General features: G+C 33.8%; 1 protein-coding gene across 3 annotated transcripts in view; it reads right to left on the bottom strand.

The window, feature by feature from the left end:
• CDK17 (cyclin dependent kinase 17) overlaps positions 1-12,144 on the bottom strand; it is an 80,740-nt gene that overhangs the window by 30,843 nt on the left and 37,753 nt on the right. For all 3 annotated transcript variants that reach the window (XM_039874064.1, XM_039874063.1, XM_039874061.1), the window contains 2 exons: positions 8,364-8,510; positions 785-949 (listed from right to left, as the gene is read on the bottom strand). In XM_039874064.1, coding sequence (XP_039729998.1) covers positions 785-949; positions 8,364-8,481 — 283 coding nt within the window. In that variant the 5' untranslated portion in view covers positions 8,482-8,510. Of the gene's footprint in view, positions 1-784; positions 950-8,363; positions 8,511-12,144 lie in introns of those variants that run through there.

Genomic DNA, 12,144 nt, shown 5'->3' with positions numbered 1-12,144 from the left:
AAAATTCCTGAAAATTTAACAATTAAAACTCATGAACCAGTGTGAGCCAACTCCAACACACCATTCTGTAGAGTTACCCCCATAGGGATAAAGGCTACATACATTTCCCATAGATAAAATCCCACTGTAGATAAACTCATATTCCCCAAATTAACAAAACACATGAAGAAATAATCTACCATAGCAAGTGTAAACAGATAAAGCAAGTGGCAGAGTAAAACCCTTGGAAACTTCAGTAAATATAATTATGTTATAAGACTATAAAACAATTATGCTTAAAGTTATTTTAAAATCAAAACATAACAAATAAAACACCATCAAAAAAAGACCAGAGAAATACACAGAACTCTGCAGACATATATTTTCCCTGGATATTAAAATGGCATAGTGACATAACAACTTGGGTGATATTCATATTTAGTAACTATTGTACTGGGCCATCATATGGTGATAATCTGGAGTTACTAGGGTAGGACCCTAAATTAAGCACCATCTCAAGCTGCCATATCTTGAAACCTTGCATCCACCTCTTAAGGGTTTTGTGTTCTTCCTGGTCAACTGGTTTTTAAAGGTTACCCCTTTTGTAGCGTCAGCACTACTACCTCTCTAGAACCTTACGTCTTTCTACTCTCTCTTATTCTCAACTTGATTTTTATCTTACAGGACAAATCAGATAATAAAAACTAGCCGACTTCCATACACCTAAAAACCTAGCAGCTATATATATGACCTATATACACTCAGAAAGTTGGGGGAAAAAAAAAAAGACAAATAATTAAATTACCTAATCTGCTTCCATTTCTGGGCATCGGCATGAAGGAGCCAAGGCTTCCTCCAATAACACTATGTGGTCTCCGCAATGGGGGCTTCTTGAAGGACCCTGTGTACTGGTGGAGGAAGGAATGCATACTGTGAGAAGTTGGAGGCCTGCCATTCTTCACAATAGGCTCTGTGATTCACGGTATCCAAAAAGCATCCATTAACAGTCCAAGATCCAGGATCACATGAGAAGAATAAAGAAAGCAAAACAGAAAACAAAACAAAAGATTATAATAGAGACCATTACATTTAACCTCATTTCTTAACCTCATATCTATACAAAGTACTATACTTAAAATAATTTCTATGAAAAAATATTTATAGAAAATACTTTAATATTTGAAATTGGTCTAGTAACTTATTATCCATCTTATATAATCAAAACTGGTTAGCAATCACAAAACTAACAGCCCATAGATTTTTGATTCATTTGCTTATTTTAATATATCTCAAGATTGTTTCCATAGTCCTACATCTACTGACTGCCTCATACATGCCTTATGATTAGGCATGCTGTAGAATATAAAAAATATGGTCCTGGCTGAAAGGGACTTATATCCCTATTTGCTTGACATTCAAAAAGGTATGTCAGTTAGTAAATGAAACAGAAGTACTTAAGTATAGATCAATGCAGAGGTTCTGAAATTTATTACCCAAAATTTGAGATTTTTAATATCGTTTTTTAAATCACAGACCTAAAACCAAGCAGAAATTATTTAAAAATATAACAGGCTAGAACACATAAGAAAAATTTTCTTTCTAGGTTATCATATTCCATATCTGGACTCATAATAAAATATATAAGTATTCTGCCTATAGACATTTGTTTTAGCTGCTCTATAAAGCTATCCTAAGGAATACAGGTTTATAGTCCTGGACAATATAGCTAAAAAATATGGAGATCATAAGTACCTTAAATTATTCAGGGGATATCTGTTCTGTGCCTACTATTTGACAAGCACTACTACAGGCCTTGGGCGTCAGGAGGTGAACAAAACAAACAAGGCTCTACTCTTTGAGACTATAAAATTGAATGGAGGGAAAGACAGATAAGAAACTAATAAAAAAATATATATCAGATGACAGGCAATATGCAAAAATTTAAAGATATATGATAGAAAACAAATGAGTAGCTTTCTGACACTGGCTATTGAGTAAAGTTCTCTCTGCAGAGGTATTTTTAACAGAGATATGAATACAAGAGCCAGTCATGAGAAGATGAGTGAGTGGTGGGTTATAAGATATTCCAGAGAGAAAAGCTACTGCAAAAGCTAACACATGGCAGAGTTTGTCTTGTTAAAACAGTGGTCCTCAAACCTTAGCATGTTTCAGAAACACCTTTCAAGATTAAAACATAGATTGCTAGGCCCCACCCCTAGACTTCCTGATTTAGCAAGTCTGGCACAGAATCCAAATATTTGCATCTCTGACAGATCTAAGGTGATGCTGATGTTGCTGGGTACAGAGATCACACATCGAGAACCAAAGTTTTAGAGGTACAGAAAGAAGGCAAGTGTAGCTGCAGTACATAATTTGGGGGGGAGGTGTTATTGAGGTCAGAGATATAAGCAGGTTTGTACATTATCATAAAAGTTTGAATTTTATTCTGGGGCTGGAAGCAATTATGGCAGCTTTGAAGTATGTAGTAACATGATCTGACTCATATCTTAAAAATATCACTCTGAGAAGTAAGGGACAGTGGGAGGTAGGGATGACTATAAAGGGGTAGCATGAGGGATCTCTGTGACAATGGAATAGCTCTTTATTCTGATTACAGCAGTAGTTACACAAATCTACACATGTGATAAAATGACAGAACTATACTCACGCTTTATTCCAATGTTAATTTCCTGGGATTGACAATATTCTATAGCTACGGAAGACATAATCAAAGGGGGGAACTGAGAGGTGCAAGGTACCTCTCTGTACTATCTTTACAACTTCTTTTGAATCTATAATTATCATAAATAAAAAAAATTTTAAACATCACTCTGGTTGCTGTTGGAGAACAGATGATAGAGAATCAATGGAAGGAAAACAGAAGAAGACTATTACAGTACCCTAAGCAATTAAAAATGGTGGCCTGGACGAAAATGCTCTGAGAGAAGCAGGCAGATATAGGATACATTGCAAAAGCAGAGCCAAGAGGCCAGCAGACATGGCTGCAAAATTACTTTCACACATACTCTCCCACCCATATTAAAAACATCTATCCAAAGAATATTTTTAACTCCAGCAGACTGTTGAAAATATATAAAATATGATGTGTGAAAGGACAATTGGAATCACATATCAAATATATAAATGGCTATCATTAATAGTGAGTCTTAAAAGTTATTTCCATAGTAAATATACAGCAAGCTGGAATGGCAGAAGGGAGAAGGGGAAAACGGAAAGGTAAAGGAGAGAAAAGAATTAAGGATAATTCCTGGATTTTGAGCTTTAAATTGTTTAGGTTAACTGAGGAAAACGAGTAGAAGCAAATTTGGGAGAAAGAAAATCAAGAATTCTGGTTTGGTTATATTATGTTTGAGATTTCTACTAAACACTTATATGCGGAAGCCAAATAGGCATTTAAAATAGAATCTAGTGATCCAGATAGAAATCCTGACCAGAGATACAGATTTAGGTGTAGTCAGCATATACATAGTAGCTGAAATCACAGGTGTAGATGAGGTCACCAAAGGAGAGTATATAGAGAAGAGAATGGGGAGCATGAGAAAATCATAAAACGTTCTAACATTTCAAGATGTGACAGCAATTATCTAGAAAGTCCAATAAGATAATACTGTATTTTAAAAAATAATGGAAACTTTTAAGACATTATGTGAAATGAAATAAATCAGACACAAAAGGGCAAGTATTGTATGATTCCACTTACATTCACAGACAGGAAGTAGAATAGTGGTTACTAGGGGCTGAGGGGAGAGGATAATGAGTTATTGTTTACTGGGTACAGAGTTTCAGTTTGGAATGACGAAGAAGTTCTGGAGCTGGACAGTGGTGATGGTGGCACAACAATGCGAAAGTACTTAATGCCACTAAAATTGTATACTTCAAAATGGTTGCAATAATAAGTTATAGGTTATGTTTATTTTACAATATATTTTTTTAAAGTAATGGAAATCTATATGAAAAACTGTAGTAAATCTTATTCAATGAAGTAATTAGGTCCAACTAAGGATTTCCAATGATTTTTAACACAGAAGCATGGCAATCATGATTCCACTGAGAAATTTATCTGGCATCGTATTTATCTGGATCTTCTAATTCAGTGAACTACTATCATCAGGAACATGCGATTTTTTAGCCCACCCCATAGCCTTACTCATTTCTGGTTCCCAATCCTGCTCTTTTAAACACTATTATTAACTTGATCCTATACCAGACTCAACATACATCCAATGAAGTCTGTGCTTTCAACCACATCCTCTCATGGACCTTGCACTATTGGTAGGAGTTAGTACTACTTAACAATCCCCTGTGTGTCATCCACTACTGTTAAAAACTAACTGTGAATGCTATTACCTATCAGACCAGCAAGAGAAGGAAAAAACCTGGAAGAAAAAAGGCTGCTAATATCCATAAAACTAGTCTTGTTGACTCCAAATAACATGGTAAACTGACCTCATGCAGAGATGGAGGAATAAGGACAAACAACTGGAATATCTGGAAAGAGAGACCATTTCAATCTCTACCTTTTGGGGTTACTTCAGATCCTAAATAATTGTGAAGTGACATTTTGTTACATTTGTTTTATTATACTTCCTGAGAACATGAAGATGAAGTTGATTTTCTTGGGTGAAGAATTTTAGTTGTGTCAAAAGAAGTAACTTTTGTTGGAGCTGCACTTGGAAGCCCCAAATACTATATGTATTACAAAACATTATTTTTACCTTTCTATAAGTAAAACTGAGATCTATATCTCATATTTTAAGTTGTCACCTATCCTTCCTCATCAAATTCAATAATTTCAATACGCCTTCTCATTACAAAAAAAAATTAAGTTCAAGGCTATTAAGAGACAAGATCCTGAAATATCATAACTTTCTGTGATGTCTAAAATAGTATTAAGACTTCTATCAAGAAAATCAAGATCTCTGAGGAAAAAGTATTTCTCAGATATGCTAAGTTTTATTGAGATGAAATTCACAGAGCATAACACTAAGCATTTTAAAGTGCACAACTCAGTGGCATTTGGTACATTTACAGTGTTGTGCAACCATCACTTTTATCTAGTTCCAAAATATTTTCATCACTACCAGAGAAGACCCTATACCCATTAAGCAGTCACTATCCATTCCTTCCTCTACTGAGTCTTTGAAAATCACTAATCTGATTTCTGTCATTATAGATTTACCTACTCTGGATTTTCACATTAATGGAATCACAGAATATGTGACCTTTTGGGTCTGGCTCCTTTCAGTTTTCAAGGTTCATTCACATTGTAGCATGTATCAGTACTTCACTCCTCTTTGTGGCTGAATAATCCATTATAGGAATATGTCACATTTTGTTTATATATTCATCTGTTGATGGACATTTGGGTTGTTTCCACCTTTTGGCCAGTGTGAATAGCTCTGCTATGAATATAAACATTTATGTACAAAATTTTGTTTGAATACTTTTTTCAATTCTTTTGGGTATATGTCTTGGAATGGAATTGCTGGGTCATATGGTAATTTTATTATTTTCAATTTTTGAGAAATAATATAAATTAATTTTGACAGTTTTGTAAAAAAGTTAAATATTTAATGTCTTCTCAGTTACTAAAAAGATCTGATGTGCTCAGCATTTTTTTTCCTTGAAGATACTTTAAAAACAAAATTTCTTACATTTTAATTAAAAATTTTTATAATTCATACAAAAATTTCATTTCATATTTAGGAAAAGCTATATTGAGTTAAGGCCAATATGCTTAAATTAACCAAGCTTGCAAACTGTCAACTTATTTTTAACATACTAAGTATAAATTTGAGATTCCTCTTTCCCTGGGTTCAATCTACCTATCAATGTACAAAACACAGTAGACAGGCAATTTAATGTGAATTGTAATTATATTATACATTTATGACTGAGGTAAAGCCTTCAAAATATGACTCAATTATCAAAATGACAAAGACAGTACATCAAATTCTATTTGGATGGAGGTAGAGTATCTATGAGTGAGAGTATATATGCACATGTAACCAAATGCATCATACACATTATAGTTTTTTCAAGATGTTTAGAGTATTATCCCCATATGCATTAACTTCCCCATTCAACTGGTCCTAGAATATGCATGAGTCACTTGCCTATGTAAAACCCAAGGGTAACAAGATTGTGCTCATGAACGTGACTGAACAAGCCACAGCAGATCAAAAATTGGTTCAAAAGCAATTTACTTAGGGAAATTATATAGTATATTCTTTCTCCTCCCTAAGCTAGCATTGCCACTATATGACTGTTAGACAGATCTCTTGCTTCACAAACTGGTTACATCATCTGTGAAATCATTTGAAAAGTATAATCTACCACTTCTCATTCATTAAACCATGTTCAGATGTGGACTGTGCGTGTCACCTACCTTAGGGAGCTTTTCATGCTCTAAGATAAACTCCATTACGAAAGAATATGTTAGAACCAGCTATCAGGCACTGATAAATGACCTAAAAGGTATAGTATCTTTGTCAAACCTGGAACTTATGTGCTATTACACGTAGGGAATCAGCCATAGCAGATTATAATTCAGAGAGCCTATGCTGCCAGCAATCTCCTCAACTCAAGAAGAATCAATGTCTAGTATGACATCATCTTTTAGTATTATTTCAAGTAACTCAGGTTAAGAGAAAGCCCAAAAGAGTTCCTATTTTCCTTCTTTACTACCTGTTAGAGTTACTTTATAATAAAAGAATTAAATAAATTACTTTATAATAAAAGAAAGTTTCAATAAAGTAAAACAATATGTGCTACTTGAAAAAATATTTTTCAACATTTCACCATTAGTTATAAATTAAGCAAGTTTTAAGAGTCAACACTAAAATATTCTGCAAAATATCCAATTAATCTAAAATATTAATTAGCTCTCCAAAAAGTATATACATTTTCTTTGACTCACATTCTTTCTTTTAAAAGGAGAGGTTTATCTTGCTGTCAAATACCCATTAGGAATGTAGCCCAGAAACCACACATCAAAATATATACTATGCTTATTTTACTCTTGAACATCATTGACAAATAGCTAGCAAGGCTCTTCAACCAAAGAACGAACACACTGTGTTTAATTAATACCAAGAATTCAAAGGGGAGGGGTCTGAAAGAGAATGAAGAATTATGCTCTTGGCAAGAAGAATAAAAGATATGATAAAATCATCTTTGAGATTTGACCCGAATGCAAAAGTTTCTCTCCTACATATAAATTATATTCAAATTATTTTAAAGTTTCTAAAGAAATCATCCATGTCTCCTCTTCTACATTACAAAAAGCCATATAACCTTGATAATAACCTTTCTGAGGAAAAGAGATAAACTAAATCTTGGGTAGAGTAAATTATTTACCCAGTCATACAACTAATAAGTGTTTAAGTATGTTAGTGTATCTAAATTCCAACCCATGAGTTTTAACTTAAAAGTCCAGAGCCCTTTCCACTATCCCACTGTCTCTCACAACAAGGGCATTTGCATTCAGCTGGACAGGGTAGGGGTATTCATGCATTCACCCACTGCCACAAATCCCTAACAGAAGAATTTCAGGCACAGACAAGGAAGGCTTGCCAAAGAATCTATACATCATGACACACTGGCAGCCATTCCTGTAAGCTTCTTTCTGGTTATTATTATGACATCCCTAGGGCTATTTCAGTTTTGAATATATAGTCTTATTCTATAAATTTCATCAGGATTTTGTATTTTGATCCATTCAATTTAACAAGCTTTTTATTTTACACCATCTGCGTGCTACTTCACATTGTAAAAAGTACTGTCAAATGTGTGAAACATTATATGCTTATCTTCTATAAGTGCTCTCAATACTATGAGATTTTGCAGTAAATATGAAATAAGAAAATAGTAAGATTCACTCATGTGAGAAAACTTGTCCTCTATATGGATTGTCAACATGCATATATATGATGTCATAAAACTGTGGTGAAGCCTCAAAAAGGAATTTCACAAATTTACTATGCACTTTTAAGCTGTATTAACTTACAAGTTATAAGAATAACACAACATTTAAATGTTAATTTTAAACAGTTACTTAACAACTAAGATAATTCTATACAAAGTATTCTTATTTAAGAGCCAGTGAAAATGGATAAATGGGATAAGAGAATTCATCAGGGTTAGAGACTACTGTATAGCAATACTGTTGAGTAAGAGTGGAACATTCCAGTAAGCAAGCAAGTTGTGTAGTCTTATGTTTCCTAAGAACGAACGACCCAGATGGAGAAATAAACAAAAGGAAGTTATTAGCACTAATCAGGAAAGTAAATTCACATTCTATTTATACTGTAATCAAAAGTAGGAAGCAACTTTTCTCCTTTCCCCATCTCCCAAATATTTACCATTATCTTTGCTGCTATTTTCTTCAATAGTCATTTGTTCAGCCAGTTCAGACAATGATTCATCAATAGTCTGGCTTCCTCGAAGCGTAAGGGATAGCCTTCTCTTAAATTTTTTCATCCTATCGATTGACTGTGACTTGAAAAATCCTGAAAGAACAGAACAGGATGAACACAAAATTAAAGGAATGAATACTTTACAGCTCAAGACAAATATTGTTCAGGGTTTACTAAGAATGTTCAAAACGGAAATATAATGAGGAATTCCCATTTCTGCCAAACATCACAAAATTCAACCCCCAAAAGATCCACTCACTCTGATTAATGCTAAGACAAGCAGGAATTTTATAACCTAAAGATTGATATGTTGGCATCAAAATTAAATTTAGAAAAGTAGGAAATTTTCCTAAAATGTGTTTTAAAAACCAATACAGTGAAAATATCAATACTATTTTGGTGTGTAGGCTCTATCATTATAAATAACCAATCGTTACATTGGAACCAGTGATATCTTTAGATATAACTGAGGGGATAGGAGAGGTAAAGAGGGTAGGGAAGAGAATAACGAATGATGTTTGACAATTTATTAAATAGGAATTTTATTTCTTAAGTTCTTATTTAGCCAATATATTGGATTTTTGTTTTGTTTTTCCCTTGGCCAGTTATCAGGAGTCTCTTCCTATTATAACAATGCCAAGCTTTAGAAGGAAGAAATGAAAGCCAAATTAACTGGTATCAAATGCCTACTCCATACTAGACACTTTCATATCTCTTAATTCATTTAGCCTTCCTAACTCTGAAGATTAGACTACATATTCCATTTTCACAAATAAGCAAACAGGCTCAAAGATGTTCCCTGACTGAAGTCAAACAAACAAATTATAGAACTAAGATTTAAAACTAGGATTTACCTTTTTAGCTTTCCCTCCACATTTTAATATCTCCAAAATCAGGACGTATCTCACAATTAATGAGATGTTGAAATATAATTGACAACCTTCTTTTATTTTAGTGGTACATACACCAATGGTATAATTCATAGTGGAGTCTTAGATATGATCAAATAAGGTATCTGCTACCAAAACAAATCCTCAATAATTTACCTATAACTTCTTTTCTAATTTACTATTTCTTACTTGTGATGAGCTAGTTTACCAGATTACCAAGCATACTATAACCATTAGCCCAACTAAGAGTCAGGGCCTTGTAACTCCTCTATGTTGAAATACATATTTTACCATATAGTTATGGATATCTATTTTGAATCTGTAAGTATTTTGCTTATTTTCTCATTCTAAGACTATTCTAAGCATCTGAGTGCTATGAACAAGTGAACTCTCCATAAGATATAGTTATGAATATTTTTTGTTTGCTCAAAGCCCGGGGGAAGGGTATCAAGTACAAATTTATAAGTGATGATAATATATTTACCAGCTCCATACTACATACTTATTTAAAAAACAAGATTACTATAACATAAATATAAAAACCACATACACATTAAAATAGCAAAATTTGTAACTACAGTCTAATAAGGACCCTTTCATCTACACGCTTAAAAACGAGAGCTATACTTTAGTGAGATATTTAAAAGCTCCTATCTCTTAACTTCGTTTGACCGTGACACCAAAAAAACAAACTGATGTTGCTGAATATTTTCTAATTTATCTTACAGTTGACTAATCCTCTTTTTAGCTATATTCGATCTGCAGTTAACCCTATCTATTGTGTTCTTAATTTCAGTTACTATATTTTTCAGTTCTAAAATTTCTATTTGATTCCAGTTCTCATGAAATTCTCCATTTTGTCATCTATTTTCATGAATAGGTCAGATACAGTATTTTAAACTGCTATCTGTAATCTGGAGTCTGCATAACCTATGGATAATCTACATAACTTGTTTTTATTGTTGATTTTTCTGTTAGGCTTTAGTATACCTAGTATTTTATTGAAAGCTATACATTGTATGAGAATGACTGCATAAAAAACATGGAAAAATACAGAGGTTCTGGATGAAGTTACCTTCTTCTAGAGAGGATTTACTTTTTACTGGCAAACAGAATAGGAACAGAGCACCTCAATCCAATCAGGGACTGAGCTAGCTTGAGACTTGATTTCAGATACTGTAAAGACTGGTCTACGTGTGGTTTGTTTCCACTCTTATGGTGTGGCCCTTCAAAGAATTTCAACTGCAAAAGTAGGAACAGAACAACAAGAAAATCAAACTATTGAAAGCTACACTCAACTTCTTGCTCTTCTCTTACACACTGCTCAGCTTTTATATCCTTATCCAAAATAGCCTACAAGTTGGAAAATGTCTCAAGAGGAAACCAAGCGCAGAATATGCCTACCTCCCTTCTCTTCTGAATCTTGACTCCTCAAGTCTTGACTGACTCAGAAACTGTACAATGCCTCCAAACTAATTTTTTTCACTAGCTTTCCAAGTAGTTCTCGGCAGAAGCCTCAGTCAGATACAAGTTGTTCCATCATAGGCGGAAATGGAGGTTTAGATAAGAATTGGAATATATGTATTTCGCTAAGCAAAGTGAATTTATAGAAGGCAGTCAGTCAACTGTAAGAGTTTATTCCAACTAAGAAACCTGTAACTGCAGCATTGTCCTAAATGCTAGGCTCTTTACTTCTCAGAGTCTGCCTTTATATAGATCTACCTTGACAGTAATCCATGCCATTTGTTTAAACATATTAGATATTTAAAGGGAACTGAGCTGTTTCCAATTTCATCTACCCTTTTGTTTCTGTAAGAATTCATACTAGACCCTTCCTTTGTAAGGCTCCAGAATTACTCTGTGCAGTAAAGAGATAACTCTTTAAGTTTGGAGGCTCAAACTCTGCACATTCCAAAGGACTAGCCAGGACCGCCTCCTGGGAGATAATCTCTGAGCTCTTGGAATATCCTGCCCTGATACCTCTCTATAGACCTGAGATCTTAGGCTACACCAGATGATTTGTTAACAACGTAACATAAGGTAAATGCCCGTTTTTGTATGCCTGGGGTTTTGGGCCACAGTGGGTCAGTCTGACCTTTGGGAAAAGGAAAGATAAGAGAAGCTGAGAAAGACTAGCTAAAAGCAATCATGTGGGTACTTCTATGCCTTTGTACTAACTCCCAATAAAAACCCTGGACACCGAGACTCAAGTAAGCCTCCCTGGTTGACACTTTACATACACTGTCATATAAGGTGGCTGGAAAAATGAAGCATTGTCCATGCAACTACACTAGAAGAGGATAACTGAAAACTCGCACATGGTTTTTCTTGCATTCCATCCTATACAACCTGTCCCCCTGCTGATTTTATCTCATCTTTTCACTATAATAAATTATAACCGTGAGTTTAACAGATTTTCTCTAATCTGTATCCTTCTAGCAAATCATCAAGCCTAATGGTGGTCTTGGGAAACCCCAACAACTCTCCTTCAAGAAAATAATTAATTCACATAATAAAGTAACTCCATTTTGACCACTTCAAAAGTGGTCAGACCAAACTGCTTTGTGCTATAAATGCAAAATACACACTGGGCTTTAAAAACTTAGTATTTTAAAAGAATGTAAAAATAATTCATTGTTATATGGATAAAACGATTAAAAAACATTCTAGATACATTTAAGTAAAATCTATTATTAAATTAATTTCACTTTTTATATGCCTGCAAAATATTTTAAAATTAAATATAAAGAATTTGCAGTGTATTTCTATTGGACAATGCTGGTATAGAGCATCAAGTAGATCTCAGTGGTTTTAAGTGGGTATGAAAAAAGATCACA

This window comes from Pteropus medius, unplaced genomic scaffold (assembly GCF_902729225.1).
Source record: "Pteropus medius unplaced genomic scaffold, Ma_sr-lr_union100, whole genome shotgun sequence".
Taxonomy (NCBI): Eukaryota; Metazoa; Chordata; class Mammalia; order Chiroptera; family Pteropodidae; genus Pteropus; species Pteropus medius.
Note: the sequence above shows the minus strand (reverse complement) of the source record. Positions and strands in the feature narration are given on the sequence as shown.